The sequence below is a fragment of the Misgurnus anguillicaudatus genome, chromosome 13 (genome assembly GCF_027580225.2).
Source record: "Misgurnus anguillicaudatus chromosome 13, ASM2758022v2, whole genome shotgun sequence".
NCBI classification, from domain to species: domain Eukaryota; kingdom Metazoa; phylum Chordata; class Actinopteri; order Cypriniformes; family Cobitidae; genus Misgurnus; species Misgurnus anguillicaudatus.
This window is the reverse complement of record NC_073349.2, coordinates 18,207,252-18,229,829: the sequence shown is the minus strand read 5'-3', so window position 1 is coordinate 18,229,829 and position 22,578 is coordinate 18,207,252. Positions and strand designations below refer to the sequence as shown.

At 37.1% G+C, this 22,578-nt stretch overlaps 1 protein-coding gene and 1 long non-coding RNA gene across 2 annotated transcripts in view; one reads left to right on the top strand and one right to left on the bottom strand.

Annotated features, from left to right (window-relative positions):
- The window catches only part of epha2b (eph receptor A2 b), a 25,934-nt gene extending 15,179 nt beyond the window's left edge, over nt 1-10,755 (top strand). Inside the window, exons 6-18 of the mRNA XM_073875265.1 lie at nt 76-414; nt 1,351-1,472; nt 1,581-1,767; nt 1,888-1,984; nt 2,405-2,460; nt 2,554-2,679; nt 3,305-3,490; nt 4,107-4,168; nt 4,292-4,501; nt 4,655-4,804; nt 4,890-5,083; nt 5,755-5,910; nt 8,749-10,755. Of these exons, the coding sequence (XP_073731366.1) occupies nt 76-414; nt 1,351-1,472; nt 1,581-1,767; nt 1,888-1,984; nt 2,405-2,460; nt 2,554-2,679; nt 3,305-3,490; nt 4,107-4,168; nt 4,292-4,501; nt 4,655-4,804; nt 4,890-5,083; nt 5,755-5,910; nt 8,749-8,857 (1,994 nt within the window). The 3' untranslated portion in view covers nt 8,858-10,755. The remainder of the gene's footprint in view (nt 1-75; nt 415-1,350; nt 1,473-1,580; nt 1,768-1,887; nt 1,985-2,404; nt 2,461-2,553; nt 2,680-3,304; nt 3,491-4,106; nt 4,169-4,291; nt 4,502-4,654; nt 4,805-4,889; nt 5,084-5,754; nt 5,911-8,748) is intronic.
- Nucleotides 1-22,578, bottom strand: part of LOC129430652 (uncharacterized) — a 24,933-nt gene that overhangs the window by 1,808 nt on the left and 547 nt on the right. Inside the window, exon 2 of the long non-coding RNA XR_008639577.2 lies at nt 5,714-5,952. This is a non-coding gene — a long non-coding RNA (uncharacterized lncRNA). The remainder of the gene's footprint in view (nt 1-5,713; nt 5,953-22,578) is intronic.

Here is a 22,578-nt window from a genome sequence, read left to right as displayed (position 1 = left end):
GGGATTAACTTAACCACAAGTTCCTTTGAACAGGTGAACAGGTAAATAATGGGCTTGTCTTCTTTGTCTGCTTAGGTTTACCTTCGTCTCCTTTAAGTCTGATGGCCACAACAGCTCAGATGCCAATAGGAAAGCTTCGATTGTCATGGAAACCACCCGCGGACACCGGTGGGCGCAGTGACATCACATACTCCGTAGTTTGCGAACGTTGCGAAGGAAAATCGTGTCAGTCCTGTGGCGAGAAAGTTCGTTTCGACCCAGGTAACACCGACCTGAAGGAGGCAAAAGTCACCGTGAGTGAACTTGAGCCGCATCTGAACTACACTTTCACCGTGGAGGCCCGGAGCGGAGTGTCGCGGTTCAGCAATAAAAGAGCGGTCGACAGCATCAACACTGCATTGCATTATACAGATCTGTGACTCAATTTACTATTATACTAGCAAAATACATCCGAATTCACCAAAATTAAAGGTGCAGTGTGTAATTTTTAGAAGGATCTTTTGACAGAAATGCAAAATAATATACAAAACTATATTATCAGTGGTGTATAAAGACCTTTCATAATGAACCGTTATGTGTTTATTACCTTAGAACGAGACCTTTTTATCTACATACACCGAGGGTCTCCTTACATGGAAGACGCCATTTTGTGCTGCAATTTTTCTACAGAAGCCCTTAAAGGACAATTTTTTTCCTAAGTTATCTCCGCTGATGACATGTTTGTCCGGTGGTGGCTAACGTAGCTTCTCTATGTGTTTCAAAAGTCAGGGATGAGCCGTGGACTAAGCCGTTGGTTGCAATTTGCAACCTCACCACTAGATGCCGCTAAAATTTACACACTGCACCGTTAAAGCAAGTGTGAACACAAAACAAAACATACGAAAGAAAAAAATACTATATGTTTACAAATGCCATCCATATGTGGTTTGAAATCTGATTAAAATGACATTTTCTGTAATGCAAGTCAGTCTAAATGGTCAGATCAGATCAGATTTCACATTGTTTATTTTTGCAACACACATCTAACATCATACAAAGTATGCAGTGTTGTCTGGAGCTGTGGTCGAATACACAGCTCATTTTTATTTTCCCATAACTATGCAACATTGTCTATGTACTAGTGACTCATAGTGAATCTGTACGAACAGATCTAAACGTAGGCAAAAAAAATCATCTCTACATAGACAGCTGATTTGAGTCATACTTTTACGTGATCTTTTTAGCTAAACCATAGCCATTGGGTTCTTCTGATTACACAAAGAGATCCAATTTCTTTCAAAATAATCTTAACAAAGCCTTAACTTTCAGAAAATGTGCTAACACTTAATTTTTGTTTATTAATTCCAGATCCCCCGAAAGTAACAGCCATGCATCTAGTGGAGAGCAGTCCCACCAGCCTATCGCTGCAGTGGTCCGTCTCTCATCGAGCCAAACCAGTCACCACACGTTACGAACTGATGTATCGTAAGAAGGTCAGGAACGTGTCCTCTTAATCTCCGAAACTCGCCTCGCAAATGCTGATCTAAAGCAGCCGTTGTTATTCTCCATTTCATCATGGTCTTTCATTATCATGTCCACAGGAAAACGATGAGGAGAAAGCCCGAGGAAAGGTCACTACCTACACCGTGCTGGTGCTGGAAAAGAGCTCAGTACAGATCAGTGATTTATCTCCTTCCACTGTATACTTGTTTAAAGTCCAAGCCCTGAGTCCAGAGGGAAACCCGGGGAGCTACAGCATGGAGCAGGAGTTTTCAACACTCCCACAAGGTAAACAAAGTAGAAATGCATACCATTGTCATTATATAGGCTGTGAAACTATTTGGGTTTTTGTGTGTAGCTTGTTATTCTGTTATGGAGTGACTTATTTGACTGTTGTTGTATTTTCAGCCCAAAAATCTGGAAATACTGCGGTGATCCTCGGTGCAGCGGTCGGTGGAGGCGTCATGCTTTTCATCGTCATAGTGGTCCTGCTTCTTCGAAAACGGTACATAGACACTCGAGCTTTGTTTCTTTTCTTTCAGTCAATCAATCCATTCAGTTCCACTTTTTTTTTATCTCTCGCTGGTGGCTCCTCCTCACCATTTTGGAGGAAAAATCTGGTTCGCTGACTGCTCAATAAGTGAATCTTAACAAGTGGCATGTTTTTCAAGAGCATATTGTGTCAAATAAGAGCAGTTTGTTTTTTTGGGGTTGGAGACTCGTTGTAGCGATTCTGTGAAGGTGACCCGAGCCTTTCGTAGCTCCGTGTGATAACCTAGACCTCCGTCACCACTTGGCAAACACAGGCAGCTTTTTTATCTAAGCACTTCTCATTGAATAGATCCACCACTAGCCACTTTTCAAACTTGGGTATGAATAGAAACTTGTAAAATGGAGCTTTCATGGAGTTGTTTTTCTTTTACAGCCGAAGAAACTCTCACACCAGACAGGGGCCAGAGGACACCTATTTCTCCAGCCCGGGTTAGTGGTGTTGAATTTCATTCAAAGAAGTCGCTTTCTTCTTTTATTACAAGGTGTTCTTTTTAAAAGCTCACTAAATTCTCTTTAATCCAGACCAACTGAAGCCGTTGAAGACTTACGTTGACCCTCACACGTACGAAGACCCCAACACGGCCGTGCTCAAATTCGCCAGTGAGATCCATCCTAGTCACATCACTAAGCAGAAAGTCATCGGTGCCGGTTAGTACATAGAAAGTTTTTTCTTGGCGCACTTCACTCATTATTTATTTGAAGTTATGTTCCAGTTCATTGCAAGTGACAGCATTTTTACAGTTCACTGGAGTGACAGCTCCAACAAGGCACGAATCAGATATTATTCGATTCAAAGTCTACATGTTAGAGTTGGAATATTTTTAGTGTAGCAATTCTTCCCCTCCGGAGAGCTTGTTTTTCTTTTCAGCGTCACTAAGAATGAATCAGTGTTGTTTTTTTAAGTCACTCGGGAGGTTTTTTTATATCCCACATGAGGCATAGTGCTATTTAAAAAAGTAAGTTAATCACGACTTTAAAATAAAACAAACAACCGCTAAATTAGTTCTGTGTCTTTGAATGAGATGATCAGTCTCTCAAACCGCCCACAGGACATGAATCTTGTCCACTTTTTGTCTTCTTCTACACAAATTCTCATGCCCTTATGACCCCCTCCCATGAATCCGGTCATATTGTCCATGGCCTTAGCTCAAGGTACACTTGTTACTCACCCTCCCTGAATGTTATGTTTTCAAATAACCCCTATGTATCATGAGACAAGATGTTGTTATCTGATGCCTGCATGCCTCTCAATTGAATGGTTTGTGTGCTGTAGGTGAGTTTGGAGAGGTGTATCGGGGAATATTGAAAGCACCCGGGCGGAAAGAAACAGCAGTAGCTATAAAGACGCTGAAGCCAGGATACACAGAGAAACAGAGGCAGGACTTTCTCAGCGAAGCCAGCATCATGGGACAGTTCACGCATCAAAACATCATTCGCCTGGAGGGGGTGGTCACCAAATGTGAGTGCGATATTCACAAAGTTAATTATTTAAAACTTTAATTTAATTTAGGGCTGGGAAAAGCTTAATCGCGATTAATCGCATACAAAATAAAAGTGATTTTTGACATAATATATGACATAATATATGTGTGCTGTGTGTAATTATTATGTATATATAAATACACACACATCCATGTATGTATTTAAGAAACATTTACATGTGTGTGTGTGTGTGTATATATATATATATTTATATATAAACAAACAAACAAACAAACAAACAAACAAAAAAAAATATATATATATATATATATATATATATATATATATATATATATATATATATATATATATATATATATATATATATATATAATATTTAAATTTTTATATATTATATATTATATATACATTTTTTAAAATTATATATAAATACAAAAATCTGACATGAAAATATGTATATATATTATGCAAAAAATAACTTTTATTTTGTATGCGATTAATCGCGATTAATCTTTTCCCAGCCCTAATTTAAATGCAACTTTTTTACTTTTAATGTTTTGAATGTATTTCTATACATGTTTTTGCTTTTCGTGTTGTAAAACCTCTCGGTCTGTATTTTTTCTCTTTTGCAGTTAAACATGCCATGATTATAACTGAGTATATGGAAAACGGCGCTCTCGACAAATACCTAAGGGTACGCTAGTTAAATTCATTGCTTAGATTGTAAAATGTTGACAGATGGTAATGGCATGTCAACCATTTTGTAAAAATGCCCATCCCAAAAAAAGCAAAAATAAAACTCTTCTTTTCTTCATAGGATCATGATGGCGAGATGTCCTCTTTCCAGTTGGTCGGTATGCTCCGTGGCATTGCGGCCGGAATGAAGTATCTCTCAGACATGAGCTATGTACACAGGGATCTGGCTGCCCGCAACATCTTGGTCAACAGCAACCTGGAGTGCAAAGTGTCTGACTTTGGTTTGTCACGTGTTTTGGAGGATGACCCCGAGGGAACCTACACCACCAGTGTAAGTTCACGTACTGTAGGACGTCAATAGAATTGTGGTTAGAGTCTTCTTTAAAGCTGCTCTTAACCCCAGACGTCTTTATTTGAACAAAGCTACAACCTGGTTATTTTCCGAAATTACAAGTGACACTCGTCTGTATGGTTTTTCCAATAGGGAGGTAAAATTCCGATTCGCTGGACTGCACCGGAGGCCATAGCTTATAGGAAATTCACGTCAGCCAGTGATGTGTGGAGTTTTGGCATTGTCATGTGGGAGGTCATGGCTTTTGGGGAGAGACCTTACTGGGACATGAGTAATCATGAGGTACAGGAATGCGACATGGCACTGACTCTAAACAATAATTTGGTGAATCCGCCGTTTGTAAAATCCGATTTCTTTCTTCTGCTAGGTAATGAAGGCCATTAATGAGGCGTTTCGGCTCCCTGCACCGATGGACTGCCCGTCTGCTGTGTATCAGTTGATGTTGCAGTGCTGGCTACAGGATCGCTCCAAACGGCCCCGCTTTGGTGACATTGTCAGTCTATTGGATAAACTCCTGAAGAGCCCGGATTCCCTTAAGGCCATTGCAGACTTCGACCCACGGAGAGAGCTTTGGACATACATAACCACCCAAAAAAGGGGATTTTTAAGTCATTAATTTGAGTGAAAAACTTATCAATTTAGTGAGGTTACCCATATTAACTTACTAATACATATAAAGGGATCATTTTATTATATTTTTTGCCGCTTTTTGTCACTTTGGAGCTTGACAGCCTTGGTCTCCATCCATTTTCATTATGTGAAAAAGTTTATCTTTACCAAACATTTACCATTTTAGTGAGAAGGAAAGGGAGTCATGCAGGTTCAGTATGAATAAGTGTAAATAATGGCAAAAAGTTTGGTTGTTTTTTCATGGGGGTAAACTGTTGCTTTAAAAAGAGTTTTGAGGCAGAGAGATGTTCAGACATGTACCGTCTATTACACAATTTTAAATAACTAAACAAGTCTAATTGTACATCAAACCAGCCCTTGGTAAAGTTAAGACATGTACAACAGTATGCACCAGTGTGACGCCTGGAATGGTGTTGTCATCCGATGTTTATCGCACTGTATATGTGCACAAAGGAAAAAATCTCTATCAGATCCTAAAAACTGAACCGACAGGTTTTCCTCCTGAAGTGTCCCTTTACCACCCAACAATTACAACAAGGAAAAGCCAAAATAAAGTCTCACTGTGTGGTTTGCTGAAAGTATTTGTGTTCTGTCCCTGTCAGAATTTCCATTCGGCTTCCCAGCACCAGCGGCTCAGACGGCTCACCCTTCAGGTCTGTGGCCGAGTGGTTGGAGTCCATCAAGATGAGCCAGTACAGTGAAAACTTCAGCATAGCCGGAATCGTCAGCATGGAGCAGGTGTTGCAGATGAAGAGCGAGTGAGTAATGCACAGTTTCTCTCATTCCGGCCTTTGGGAATTCTGTGGAAGGGAAGAGTTGCTGTGAATAATTAGATGAGGTCACACGGACTGTCTAAAGAAAGATCCAGAGAAGGTGCAATTGGCTCGGTTCTTTCTTCGATGTGTCACATCCTGGTTTCCCAAATATATTAAATGTTAGGTTTGACACACACTTAACTAGAATCAGTTCTCTAGGGCTGTCAATAATTAACTAATAAAAGCAAAAGCATCAAGCACATAAAGAAGTCCTTTCAGTTGTAAATTTCATGATAAGTATATTAAAGAGTGTACTTTTCGCAACCATTCAAACAAGAAATACTAAACATAAATAGATGCGATTGAAGAAGAAATTGAAAAAAAGGAGACTTTTTGTTTTTAGTAATGCATTTAAAAGTATCCTGTTTGGACATGCAAAGACATATTTTGCAGTCTTTTTCTCTCCTACCTCATCCACAAACTTTTTTTAGGTTTCTGATATTACATTATGTAAACCAATGGCCCTAGATGTACATCACTTGTAATTGAGAGTCCTGGAAATTTAGGAAAATTTTGGAGAACTCTCTCCCGTTGCGCACAGAAACAGCCTAAGCTGATGCTAACTGGCCAGGACTGAATTTAAAGATGATATCAATAATTCTCAAGAAACTGAAATATTTTCCATGTTTTTGTTTTATGGATCTGGTAATTAAATGTGTCTTAAGTATGTGCTTTGGTTACAATGATAATCTTGCACAGCCACAGACCATTTATAATTCACTATGTCTGGCCAACATGAAAACCACATAAATAGTAATAGTGATTTAACCTCCTCGATACTTTAATTCAAGTCAACCTTTTAAAACGGTAAACGGCATTTTATTATTCTAAAACCTATCAACACCTTAAATCGCTGTTTATTGAAGCAATCTTTAATGAAATAAGATCAGGAATAGGCTTGGATATGAATGGCCTGGATGTGGTGAATTACGCCATGCTGTTCTTCTTCTGTTCTGCCATCATCCCATTCCTCCCACTGTTTGGGCTTCATTTCCCAAAGCCTGAACCGCCGTTTCTGCCTGCTGGGTTATGCGACTACTCCCCTTTAGATCAACAGGATTGAATTTTAAAGATAGAACATGCCAGATGAAAGGGAAATGGGATGGTGAGCTGATGTGAATGTGGAGGTGGTAGACTTTGACCTTCAGCCAATTTAGACAGGAAGCTTTTAAATTGACCAATCGTGGTTTGTTTCATTTTTACTTGCCCTTTAGGGGCGGGCCATAAGATATTATTACACATTATTATTACATATATTTTGCAAATAAGAACCGCCTAAAATTAATAACACAGACTCATCCTGGTACTGTGAGTCATCTTGACAAGCAGTTTAATACTTTTAAATATATTCAATATAAATACGCAGAAATAATAACACATGGCATTTTATGTACAAATGATTTAACCAAATGTATGTTCGCCTTTCAACTTGTTTTACCGTGGGTTCACACCAGACGCGTTTGAGGCGTCACATTCGTGTCTACTGCGCGTAGCTGGACGCGTGAACATTTTGAGTTACTCGCTTCATTCTGCGCGTGAAATTCTAGTTATTGAGACATTCATGCATTTATGGGAGGGGCATCTGCGACTCCACTCGCTTCCTGTAATCATGTCACTACTAGAGCAAGCTCCTGATTGGTTAATGCGGTGCGTTTTTTCGGCAAAGTTAAATTTTTCAACTCGTGCGTTTTCTGCGGCAACGCTCAATTTGCGCCATTACTAGAACTAGATGCACGAATGAGGCAAAATCGCATCTGCCGCACTAATGCTATGTTCACACCAAACGCGGGGCATCGTCTTACTCCCTCTAGATTACTCGCGGGATTTAACTTCGTATCATGCAAATTTTTCGCTCGAGTTGAATATTTTTAACTTGGGCGAAGACACGTTTGAGGCAAATAGCGGGTGTTTTCGTGGCAAATCGTGCCCATATCGCAGCATTCCCATCGCCCCACGCGAGGACGCGTCTGATCACGTCTTTGCATTGACTTTGTATGTAATCTACTCGCGCAAATCGTTGAACTCGCTTCTGGTGTGAACCAACAGTAACTGTACATTCACAAGGGGCGTAAGCGTTAACGCTTGCCATTCACTTTTAATGGGTGACGTCATGCATTGGCGAACTGAATTGTGGATCCGTCGCCACGGTGTCACTGGAAGTTGAACATTTCTCAACTTTAGATCAAACTAATGGATCAGTATAAAAAACAAGCAAATGATGTTTGCCGCTACATCTGAAAGTTGCATCAGACAAAGTGGGCGTTCCCAAGGAGTGCCGTCTGAAGCGGAAACTAATGGAGGTTGAGACAACAATATTGGGACCTGCGGAGGAGGAAGTTCGACTGATGAAGGGGTTGGAATAGCTGAATAATGTGTGTGTCTTAAGGGAGGAGGGAAGCGGTGTTGCTTCAAGCCCTGAGACCTCTGGCTCAGCTCCCATGGGTGGTTTTAGCCTGGAAGCTGGGTGAACTTTGTGCGGAGGACCAGAAGGGTCTTTGATGTGTCATTTTTTATGGTTGAGTGTTCCATTCGGTGTCATCTGGTAGCACTCTTTAAAACCAAAACTATTTACAGGTCTTCCACTGGCCAGCTCTCCTTCATAGTGGGCGCAGGGAACCCTTGTTAAATCATCAAGGCGCTAATTAAAAATATAATTAGGACCTGGATACATGCTGTGTGGCGTACAGGGCCTCCCTCAAAATTCCATTATGAAAGATAAGTTTATAGTTTTCCAGCACCCTCCCATTCTCATCTCACACGATTTTTCCTTTCTGTTCTCAGGGATATTCGGAACATCGGAGTGCGTTTGCCGGGGCACCTGAAGAGGATTGCATACAGCATCTTAGGACTTAAGGACCAGACCAGCACCCTGAGTGTATTTGCAGTGTGAACTCTTGTTAAAATTTGCCAAATGGAAAAAAAACTTGTGTACTGAATAAACTCAAATATGCCTTGGGATCGGACTGCAGGGACAGCCCTTGACCTGGCCATAACCCTCCAGCCTATCAAGATGGACTCTCATCGCCGTTAAGACTTGATGAACTCATCAAAAACGGAGGGGGTGGGGGAAAAGTGCGAACGTGTAAAACAATCAAAAAGCTATTGATGTATGCATCAAACCATGTACATTAGATATATATTTTTACCATACGCACATGTTTATTTTTTAGAGACGTGTATAGTAGTTTCTTTAGTTTCGTTTTTTTATATGCATGCTTAATTTTGCCAGACTTTGATCAATGCTAGCTTGCAGGCTTCACATTTAGTAAACGCAAGCATTGCTCATCTGATGTTGTTATAGGGGAACTGGCCGTCTATTTGACTGAGCTCTTTAGCTTGGTGCTGCGGCAATGTAACATGCCTCTATGCATTAAGAAAGGGAACCGCATAGACACACACATACGTATTTCTCTACCAGTGAAATCATAGCTGGTGGTTATGGGTTTAACTTAAGACTTAGTGATGTTCAACAGAGATCAAGGTGATTGTAATGCGCTCTGGTTTCTATCACGGCTTGAGCTGGCCATGATTGGATGTCAGTCGCATTGATGGCATTTCTACAATTACAATCTCAGCGCTATATGCTTTGAACCATCAAGTTAAACCCTCTGGTTTAAATGAAACGGAGAAGTCTTCAAATTCGACGTCTTTTTTGCAGATGCAGCACCATGAAATTAAAAGCACTTAAATCAGAAATCTCAGCAGCTGCGTGGACGCGACTTAAATGCGGGTTGTCTCATCCCTTATCATTATGGAAGCTTGCATTCAGGATCGAAGGGAACACGGAGCAAGCAAAATGACAACATGGAAATGGTTAAAGAATGAAAGCGAGGAGATACCGGGACAGATTTTGGCACGCAAAACTGTAAACCGTCACGTCGGGCCGAATCAAATGGGAAAACATGTTTGGCAGTGGGCTGCAAACAAATGCACGGATCTGAATTTGAGATATTTGCATTGAGCGACAATCCTAGCAAACTAAGGAAATGATCAGAAGAAATCTGCTTAGGTTGATATAACAACGTCTGTTATTCATTCTGTATCAGCAGATTAAAGCGCAGTTGCCTGGAGCTGTGAATTGTGTGGACAGTCTTTGGCAGATTTAGTTTATGATTAACTGATACAAGATATGGAGGAATGAAATGTTATACCCTGCATTGACCTTCTTTGATTATTTCCTCTGAATTACAGAACCTCAGTGTGGTTTAAAATGGGAGTGTAGATACGAGTATGGAAAGTTTAATGGTTTAATGATAAACATGAAGGTTTGGGTTATTTGTATTTACAGAGGATAGAATCAACTACCTAATGTCCTTTAACATTTATGGGGCCACTTATGGTAAAATATATTGCAGTTCTTTGTTCATTTTAACTTTATTTTGAATATTGGTACATGTTGAATGCAAATGGGCTCTTACATATTTCTGAAATGACATTTTAGTTTTTGTTGGCAGAACTTTCTTTACTAAAAAGTGTGCTTTGGGACTGTAATGACAGGGCACCACATTTTGTATTTTTTTATTACCTGTCTTGGTTTTTGATTTATGCTCTATGCTAACTTACTTTTCCAAAACATTATTGAAATTTTGAATCGAACACAGATCCCATTCATGAGCACAACTTCCACACAAAAAAAACTATAATGATTGGGCCAATTGTTTTATACTTTATTTAATAGTTTTATTTATTTTTTAATTTTATTTATTGTCTTAACAACACTGAATTGGGATTTATTTGTAATTGAAGTTTGTCTTTCAGTCACAATAAAATCTTGGTAGATTCTTTGAATTCAATGTCGCTTTTATTTTCCTATTTTTTATTACACACAACAGTAAGAATGCATTGCAATAAAATATAATAATGCAATAGAAAATAACATAAATAAACAGCTTTTTCATTGTAATAGCCTCATATGTAATGCTGTGGTAAAGGAAGCCGCAAACTTTGCATCACTGCAGTATTTAATTGCTCCTATTTAATTAGGTGCAGTTCAGCAGTAAACTATTGCAGAATCAACGAACCTTATAACTCTTGAGGGATGATTTACTTTGTTCTCAATTGTTCCCCATCCACAGCCTCACTGAACCCAAATTAAGAGCTTCTTTTGTCTGGCGCCCGGAGTATTAAATTTATCGGCTGCTGCTGAGTGATGCAGGTAACAAAGCCACTAATGCACCCTTTGATAAGGTGGAAATGTCAAGGATGGAATGTAAATATTTATATACAAGTGTAATCGGACAAGGGAAGCTGGCAAAAAAAAAAAAACGAATGCCATCATGGAAGTCAAACAGGTAGAGCAGGGGATAAAAAATGTCCAGCTTTCGTTTCGTCGTCCATTATGTGTGCGTGTCTATCTTTGACAGTGCAGATTTGTCATCCTTTGTTTAGCTGTACCTGCATTAGTGGTCTGGAATAGTGTTGTGTGGAAAGACCTGAAAACCAGAGCTTTTCTTCATGCCTTGTATATTTACATTTATATACATAATGCATGCCTCATGTGGTTCAGTGTGTTTATGCTTGTCTCTTGTGGAAATGGGTTAAGGAAAGTACAAAGAGAGAGAAAGAGAGAGAGAGTCACGTTGCAGTGAGGGGACGTCATGTATGTAAATGACACATTTACATAAACATGTAAGCAATGAGCAAAACTGTTTACATCAGAAATGGACCAAGATGTGAATAATTGGAGGCACATTGTGTGTGTGTGTGTGTGTGTGTGTCTGTGTCTGTGTCTGTGTGTGTGTGTGTGTGTGTGTGTGTGTGTGTGTGTGTGTGTGTGTGTGTGTGTGTGTGTGTGTGTGTGTGTGTGTGTGTGTGTGTGTGTGAGAGAGAGAGAGAGAGAGAGAGAGAGAGAAAAAGAGAAAGAAAGAGAGAGAGACAAAGAGAGAGAGAGAGAGAGAGAGAGAGAGAGAGAGAGAAAAAGAGAAAAGAGAGTAAAAAAGAATAAAAGAGTTAAAATTTTTATCCCAAAATGTGTAATATAATTTGAAATTGGATGGTATTTAAATATATATATATATATATATATATATATATATATATATATATATATATATATATATATATATATATATATATATATATATATATATATATATATATATATATATATATATATATATATATATATATATATATATAATTTCTGAAATTATTTTTAAATTCAACTATATATTTTTTAAAGTTTGTGAGGAAACATAAATATATTTTTTTATTAATTAATATAATTATAGGGGTGCACGGGGCAAAAACGCGGGGTTAGTTGTAACACCGACTGTTTACATTGTTGTACAAGGTTGAGTGTTTTGGTTTTCCAGTATTTTTTTACGCTGTCAAAAGACGATTTCCCGCAAATTATTGGAAATGTATAATGTTTTTCCAGAGAGTTATTGATGAACGAGTGTTTTGGTGGCATGTAAGTAAATTTTTTAACCGTTTTTTTTTGGTTTCTAAGTTGGGTGTGTAAGATACCAAATTCAATGCTATGTCATATTAATCCGTGTCTTTTTGACTAAAACAAAGCATTTTTTTGAAATATGTTTGCAAGTATTATCAACTTTTTTAGTGGGCTTGAAAATATTTTGACCCAGCAGGGTTAATTGTAACGCTGTGTTACAACTAACCCCTCAGCACTTACGATACGAATTGTTACTGGCTGCCAACAAAATAAATGTGCCTGTCTTATCAAAAATCGTGTGTCAAATTTATTTTTGTTCATTTCTTTAATATTTATTGAATAAGGTCACGTCAAAGATTGAAATCATAATGAAATGAATGACTTAAATCAGACTTTGATGCTCATTATCTCAGAATTTGATTTTGAAACTGTAGCATGGTTATCACAGACTGGGTCACATATAAAAAAAGTTTTGTCATAATTGTGCTGCTTTTTCTCACATATTGAGACATTTGTATCCATTTATAATTGAACTATTGTTAGAAAAACACTGGATGAATGAATACAGTGTGGATACCTGTCTATTATAGACAGATATATAAACAATATCCACTTCAAGTATAGACAAAATAGTATTGAAATCTTTGCCTGCAAACTTAATTTTTAGCACACTGTAAAAAAAACTTTGCTGCCTTACATTTTTTGTTAAATCAACTCAGATTTACAAGTCATGTCAACAGAAAATAGTTGTCACAACTTATAAAATATAGTTGAGAAAAGTCAACTTAAATTTATAAGTTAGAACAACTCACCTGTAGTTATAACAACTCATCTCTAGTCAAGGTAAATAATAGTAAGTTGAAATGACTTGTAAATCCGAGTTGATTAAACAAAAAATGTTAAGGCTGCAAAGTATTTTTTACAGTGCAAGTGTTACAACTAACCCCCTGCCGGTTACAATTAAGCCCACCTATGGGGTAAGTTGTAACGTTTGCACTTCTGTCACGTTTGGTGTAATTGTCCAAGAATGTTAAGTACTAGAAACAAGCTTCAAATTGTCATTTGTAGCAGAGATGTGTGTGTTTCTTATAATATATATATAATTAATCAAACTCAAATATTTTTTGAATGATTGAGCCAAAACCAAAAAGCGTTGTGCCGCGCTCTCTCCTTTATATAGAATTATCTAAAATCTCTGCTATGTAACTACCACAATCTTCAATAAAGGCAAAATAATACCGCATAATGAAATAAATAAATAATTAAATATAGTAGAAATACACAAACCAAAAAAATTTAAATGTGACCATTTGAGTTTGGGAAACTATAGAATTTAAAGCCTTCTCAATTCATTTCTGAATGGCGCATGACCCTGGTGCATACGTTTCTTTGCCAAGCCTAAATTACAGGCTACTATAGCATAGGTGAGGACTGCATTGAAGGCTGGGCCACTGTGTTTTATGCTTTGTATACATGGTTTAACCTTAATGGCCAAATGTCCAGTGTGAGGCCTGTGGCTTTCATTTTTAGCTTTCCTCCATTCGAGTGGCTTTGAAGTGTTTTTGCTCTTTAGAGAGCTCGCATTGTAAAAATCATCATTATACTGTTCGAGTATAAGTTTTCCTTTTATATTTATTTCTCGTCTTTTCCATTGCCCGTTTCATCTGAACACACAAAGCCAGAAAGCGTTGTGGAATTTCATCCCTGGATAATTTTAGAGACGGGTTTCTAACCAAAAAACACATCCTCCCAATTTGGGGCTATATTGGTCTTCCTCTCTCACTTTTTCTGTATGTTTCTCACTTATGCTTATTGCTCTTTTTCCCTGCAGATCGTTCTGTTTGTCTGCATGGCTCTTTTTTAACAACTTGTGTTGATTCTCAGTTGGCTTTGATTTTTACATTGCGAATTTGGTTGAGATCTAACACAGAGAAATCGAAACTGTTTAGCACAGAACTGTGTGTCCTTAAACAAACAGAAAAATAGCAAACTATACTTCCTTCTATAATTTTCCAATGACTTTATGTTATTGGTGACATCTCTCTGGAAACGCATTTATTTGCTTGATAAACACATGCGCTGACACATACATTTGTTGCAGGGCTCAAACAAATCCTGCTTTGTGATAAGTGTCCTTGATTTTTAAACACAGCTTATCTTATCTGCATTTTTACAACATACAGGGCTGTGTAGTTTGTTTAATTACGATCGCTAGACTGTAACTTATCCGTCAGTGCGCCTTTCTTAACTTTATTTCAGGTTTTGACAGCTTGACAATGAAATATGATCTTTTTCCTTTCCGTGTTGCTGATCAGTTACGCCATGACTTTAAGACGACAGCCGCAAACGGCACAAATCTTGGTGATTGCTTCCCCTGAAGTTTCACAGTGTTGTTGTAAGTTTTTCAGGTCAAATAATGACTTGTTCAACAACACAAGCTCTATTTTCACTTCTCTGTAGTCTACTCACAATTAGCTCTGTTTATTCTTCTTCCTAAGCATCCGCGACAGTCCTTTCAAACTTTATCGACCCTCTTTCTGCTGGCATTCTTCAGCAATTCCCTTCGCCCCCTCGCTCCTGTCCGCATGTGTTCTTGAAGCCATTAATCGCCCCTGTCTGCACAATGTGAACCCCAGCAGATAATTACTGTAATTAAACCAATTAGGCAGCATATGGAAAGAGAGTTTGCATGCCCCGAGGACACAGAGGCCTGCAATCGTCCCCCTACGTGAGCTGGTGCTGAGGTGGTCCTTGGATCTGGCACTGCTTAAGGAAGGGGCCGAGTAAATTGCTTCAACCCAATTTTGGATTAAAGCAATTTCCTTTTAGCCGAGCCTGAATGCTGCGTCGCAGGCAGATGTACGCTGCTGGGCTCTGGATCCTCACATTGTGGCAAGAAGGTAACAATATAGGACAACATAATCAAGAGTGAGATGATATTTTAAACCGTGAAATTGCACCTTAATTCTTATAATACTGGGACTTATCTCTCAGTGGGTTAGGTTTAGATATGAGTTTATTATAAGTGGTCTTAATAGCTATTTTATACTATTACATTGCTCAATGAAGTGCTTGATTTTCTGATCATTCTGTGGTCAAATAGTTTTGGATAATGACAGCGAAACTGGCAGGTAAATTGTGCTTTCGGCTGTTGTTCCAGGCATTTGATCTTATACGCAGTGCTAGTTTCGCTATTCATGGCACTTTGCAGTTTCCTTCATGACTCAGGATGTTTTTGGTAGGTAGCCATGTAATAAGATTTCACAATAAGTCTTTGATAAATCATTATTTTAAAATAAATTATGCAATACCTTATAATTGTTCTGTCAAGATTTATCTTGCAATATTGTCTGACTAACACCTTTATTAAATTTTTAGTACCTAAATCTTTTTTTTTTGTAGTTTTTCCTCAAACATGACACATTTTACACGAAGGGTAAATGCTTTGTAATAAAATATTTATAATTAATTTAATATTTATATTACATTAAAATGAGTTAACTCGTCAACTAAGAGAAAACGCTTCCATGCCAATGACGGGTTTTTCGGCAATCCATATTTCCACTATTATTCATCAGGTGGCGCTCTTATCCAACTTATAAAACCCGAAATCAACCTCTTAGGCCAAACAGTAAAACTCTGTGTATGTATTGATCATTAATCTGAATCTGATCTCTATCAAAATTCCTTCACAGAAATTCAATTATCTCATCTTTTTGAAGAAACCTACACTGTAAAAAGTAAAACATTGCTGTTTTTCGTTTGATATAATATTTTTTCATTCCATAGCCTTAAATTATTAGATTGTTCAGTAAAATTACATTTTTTAATTTGTATGTATTTCAATCTATTTTCTTAGATTGATACAATATAAAATTATAACATAACAATGAAATTCAAATTCGATCAAATGACTTTTCTTAGATTAAGCATGGTTTATATTTGAGAGGTGATAAAGAGAGAAAAAATAAAGCGTTTGGGAACAAATGGTGCATTTTTTTTTTAAAGCAGAGGGTCTTTACTTTTATTTGATATATCGTATGTTCATATATTTAAAGAAGAACATTTTCTGAAAGGCATTAAACTTTTGTGAAAATCATGGCACTTTTTTTTAAAAAACACTGGCGGGGAAAGAGTTAAGAAAAGTGGAGATCATTAATGTGTGAAACACAAGTTGTGTCCAACCCGATCTCACAGAAATTCATCATATTTTACGAGATGGCCAGTTTGAATAAATTCGTACATTGTGAAATGTACAAAAAAGGTATGATTAGTAAAAAACAATGTTAAAGCCACAAACTAGCCCCACATCTAACCCGTCACAGGGCGAAGGCAAAAGGTACGAATGAGATCATACGAATTCATACAAAAATTTTGCACTTTACATTTTTTTAAAGTATAATCAACTTGAATTTCAACTTTTTTCTTGACTAGTGATGAGTTGCTGTAACTTATAAAATAAAGTTGAATTAGCTTAACTTATTTCAACTTTATTAGCAAATCCTTACTAGTCAAGATTAAAATAAACTTGTAAATCCAAGTTGATCAGTGGCAGCCGGTGACTTAATTTTTTGAGGGCGTTCGATGCGAAGTTCATCACAACATGTATGTAGCCCATCATGTGTGAGGTTCGTAATTTCAAAATATGTGTTCTGAGCGTCGAGTGCGTGTATGTGCATTACGTGTCTTGTCAAAATATGGCCTGCTGCAGACGCGTTTAAAGGGTTTATGATAAAAGAGACGCTCGCGTTTGCCAGATACTTGCTTAATCTAATGCGTAATCAGAGTTTACTGTTAAGTGAGTGTCTTGCGTGTATTTTGTGAACGTGAGCGTCTCTTTTATCATAAACGCGCAGGGACTTATTTTGACAAAACGCGTGATTCACATGGTTCACATGACGCAACAAACACATATTTTGAAAACACAAGCAACACACATGACACTCCGAACACATATTTTGAATTTGCGCCCCTCAGCAAATTTTTTGAGTGCAAAAAAATTTGTTTACCGTGTATGTATAATTCATGTGAGATTGCGTAGGTAGTGTTACCCTTTATCAACCTTTGTGTATCCAACTTACAGTACACTGGCTTTCTTGAAAATACCCTGATTTCTAAGGCAACACCTCCCTTTTTTAATTTATGTTTTATAAATTTACTATTATTATATTATTTTTTCTGTTCACTAACAAGACATTACTTGTGTGCATGCCTGCCAAATTCTGTTTCAGTAAAGTTTATTTCTGATGTAGGCCTAAGTCCCAGTGGTGTTTCAACACATCTGTCCTAGAGCAGTTTAAATTAGTCAAGTTTACGTTTTCTCGTCTTACATTACGATATTAACTGCAGTAAAAATATTTTCGTGTAACAGTATCAGCCAGAAACAGGAACAGACAGGAAGCTGGATGCCTTCTCTACTTGACAAGCATTTGCAAGCACCGGACCAAACCTCTACCAAGAGGCACTGAGCATTGGTAAAAACAACAAGCATTGGCACATTCAGATCATATCTACAAATCCGTCTTTCAGCATTTTCTACGAGGCAGTAAAAGAATGTGTAGAGTTTTCTGTTCGACGGCAACACGTGGGGGGTTGTGAAGGATAGCAGCAGGTGAGACTGGTGAGATTAGGTTTGTCTGAAGAGGTGTGAGAACAGACGACAGTAGGGAGTAAACAGTAGTGGAAACCTGCTGAGCCGGTGCATGGGCCTTTACAATGGGAAAAAACACTGGACAGGAAAAGCAGATCAGGTTTCTAAAGGCGCTGATGTGCTGAAACAATGAACAAATGAGTTCATTAATGACTTTTGGCATGTGGAAAATATACTATCAACAAATCTTATAGGATTTATGGGTTTGTGGTTATAAACCTCTGCTTTGGGAATCCCCTACAGTCCCTCTGAATAGCTGATGACAAATGGAGATGTGTTTAATATGTTTCAACATGAAGCGGCTATTTGTTGCCATTATTATGTATATAATGCAAATATAATATATATATATATATATATATTTCTTAGCCCCTTCAAATAAAGATGTTTGGGGTGGCACTGCTGTCGCACAGCAAGAAGGTCCCTGGTTCAAGCCCTGGTTGGGTCATGTTTTTCTGTGTGGAGTTTACATGTTCTCCCTGTGTCAGTATAGGTTTACGTTGGGTACTACAGTATATGGTTTCCTTCCACAGTCCAAAAAGTATACACATAATGATATATACACACACCGAGGGAAGGGCAATTTGACATCTCCAATTCACATAAACTGCATTTTTAATCTAGCAATTAACCACCATGAATATAGCCATAAATGCTAAAAATGGCGTTAAGAACTCTTATTCAAAACAATATTAATATTTAAAGAATTTTGTTTCCATATTTGTTGCAACAGTTTTGGAAAGGACGTTTTCTGTGCTGAAATGACTGTGCGCCTGTGTACAAATCATTGATGGGTTAGGTTGATGAGGTTTGGGTGATGAATGTTTGGCTCAGAGCCTGCAAGTCATAACAAAGATGTTTAGCTGGGTTTAGGTCTGGGCTTTATTCAGACCAGTCAAGTTCTTCAACACCAGACTGAATCAATCATTTCTTTTTGAATCTTGCTTTGTACATGGAGCATTGTCATTATATATATATATATATATATATATATATATATATATATATATATATATATATATACATTTTACGTTTTACATTTTAAAATAAGCTGCAACAAAGATTTAGATGTTTAATAACATTCTCTGATATATTCCTTTAAAGAGTTAACCTTTATTTATTTACTATTTGGTAAGTGACCATGTAGGCTAAGCAGGATAAAGTCCAGTTGTCCGGTCATTATGACAAAATAAACCCCATTAGGATCTCTAGTCTAGGTTTTTTCAATAATGTCAAGCGAAGTCAAGCACATTTATTTGTATAGCATTTGTGTTATGTTTCATTGCTTCAAAGCAGCTTTACAAGAAAGACAAAGAAAAAACTCAGAAGAAAAGAAAAGTCACAGAAAAACGGAAATTATTAAACATATTGGCATATGTATATATATGGGCCTATATAATAGAATATGTACACTGTAAAAAAACAACTTGGTTTTGCAAGTTAATTCAAGCTACTATTTTAAGTATTATAAAAACAATTTGAAATTGTTTAACTTAATTTGTAAAAAAATATTACTTATAAAAAATATATATATATATAAAAATATATATATATATATATATATTACTATTTCAGCTTTTGACATTTTGGAAGAAACCTACCCGTATTTAAAGGTCACGTTCTTTCTGATCCTGTTTTTTAAAGCCTAGTTAGTGTTTAATGTTGTTTTAATAGCATAAATAATATCTGTAAAATGATAAAGCTCAAAGTTCACTGCCAGGTGATATATTTTCTTTAACAGAATTCGCCTTTCAAAGCCAGCGAACGGCCGGTTTGGACTACAGCCCTCTACTTCCTGCTTTAATGACATCAGTAGAAAAGTTTTTTGACTAAACTCCGCCCACAGGAATACGTCAGTCGCCAGCTAAGCTAATGGCAAGCTAAGCTGCTATCGAATCACAACACACTAAACAAACTACACAATCAGAACTCGTTACGTATTTCTGAAGAAGGGACTTTATAGAATAAGGAAGACATCAACCCGTTTTAAGGACAGTGAAAACATCGCTATGCAGATGCAAGTAAATTGTGTGAAAATACTGTGTTTTTTTACACGTGAAACATGAACACATTATATTGCGCACTGTGTAAAAACAATCAAAGCTTCAAAAACACAGAAAGAACGGGACCTTTAAGAAGTTATAAAAAGAGAACAAATGAAGATAGGATTAAACTTTTTTCCTGTTTTGTTTGTTTGTTTGAAAACAGGGAGTCTGTTCTTTTCATTTATTTTTTTTGTGTTTATATATTTATACAAGAATAACATCCTGGAAGGCATTTTGTGAAACTTTTGTGCTTTTAAAAAAAGGCTGGCGGGGAATGAGTTAAGATTGTAATGAACAGATGACTGAACATTATCCATTCCTTAAATCTGTTCAAGATTTAGTCAGTTATAAAAATAATAAAAAGGACATTGTCACAGCTTTAACAGAGTTTTAAATAACGTGCTTTCCAAAAATCTGCAAAATGAAACTTTTCTTAACTTAATCCATTTAAAATTGATTTTATGTAATAAACGCTAAGCTGCAATAAATAATTCTAAAGTTAAACTGAAATTTTGTAAAGCTTGTGTTATTCATATGACTACAGGGCACTGATTAATGCATTCAGTCTTGCCTCTCCAGGGGAATAACCACTGACACACTCATAAAAATGGATTATTGCTTTAGTCGTGTTATTTATGGTAACAGCGATATGTAAACTGAATGGAGACTGAGCAGAAGAACACAAAGCCAAAGACCTCCAAAGTCAGCAACCAAAAATAAATTCTTCTCTCATGGAGTTTCAGCTTGTGGAAATGTTGGAAAAGAAGTGACTGGGGATCAAACTGACAAATCCCATGGGAAGGAGGAAGGATTTTCTTCCCTGAACAAAACATTATAATCACAGAATCTCTTTTAAAAAAAACTTTTGTGTTTTGTGAATTTGTTCGTTTATTGGTTCAGAGAAGCTGATGTTTACAGTGTGGTTGAGAACAGAAACTGCATGTAATCCTTTAAAAATAGTCTTGCAGTTTACTATATAGGCCTACAAAAGCATTTCGATGGAAACGTTCCTTTCTTTCAATAATCTTACCTACATTTTGGAAAACAGAGGGTTAGCATTTTCCAACAAAAATATAAACAGGGGTCTTCGAACTGACTCATGTCATTTCTAATAAATATATTCCTTGTAACTATAACTAAAATAAACAGGACAATTGGAGAAGACAGCTACACCCATTATAAAGTATTATCAGAATTAGCGTGACATTATTTAATAAACAAGCCTAATGTTTGCAAAGGTTTATCAGTCATATCATAATGAACCAAACAGCAGTGTTTATATCTGAGTGTTTAACACAGCACCTAACAATCTGCTATGAACAGCTGGAACACATTAAAAGGTTTGTTCATCCAGTAAATACCAAGAGAGTTTTGATTATTCTTTTTAAGCCACTTTGTCCCTTTGGAGGGATCAACAAAACACACGGATGAAGGTGAAAGTTATTAAGATCATGAGGAGAACACAATGTACAATTAAACTGAAGATGCACATCCGTGTGGACTAGGTTTGTGTTTCTGCAGATGTTCATACTATACCCTGATCTTTAAGTTGGCCTAAAGTTTATCACATCTCAGTGTGTCTTTAGCAAGATATTATATTAGCAAATCTAAAACAATATGCTACTGTTTGGGTTGTCTGAAACATCGAGTGGAGATCCACCTGGTCAGGTATGCCCTTCACAAAGATGTATCTTGAATGATGAAAGAGTACTATTATACAACACAGGCACATGTATGCTCCAACATGAAATACAGTTTCTCGTAAATTAAAGTTTATAAACAAACCATGTTTTGTCTTGTTAAAAGGTGATTTGTTCAGGACCTCGACTAAACCCTACTGAAAAATCCAGCTAAGACCAGCATAAGCTGGTGAGCTGGTTTTAGCTGATCCCCAGCTTGGTTTTAGCTGGTTTTGCTGGTGTAGGAAGCTGGTTTTGCTGGTGTAGCAAGCTGGTCTAGGTGTGTTTTGGTCGCATTTTAAGCTGGTCTAGCTGGACTTAGCTGGTCATGCTGGAATACCAGCTGGCCCACTAGCATGACCAGCTTTGTCTGGCTGGGAGGACCAGCGTAAACCACCTTAAACCAGCTAAAACCAGCTAAAACCAGCTACCAGCTTATGCTGGTTTTAGCTGGATTTTTCAGTAGGGAAGGCATATGAATGATGATGGTTTACATTGCAATTGGTTTTGTCCTACGTTTTAGCACTGTGCGTTACTACATGATGAAGACGAAATATAGTCAATAATATTATAATAAAAATTGTTATTTAATCGGTCCATTGACAATGTAGCAGCAATATATAGAGATTTGGGGAGGGGGTGTCAATATAAGTGGATAAAGTGCCACATTTTACCCCCATTCACTCGGAACATAGCAGTTATGATTAAACAAATGTAATCATAAACGTTATTCATAAATTTGTATTATATTATTATGTAAACATGGGTTGCAGAAAATTAACATTAAAGTGAATGTTCCCCAAGTTTGCCTACTTAAATATAACCTACCTGCAACGTTCTGGG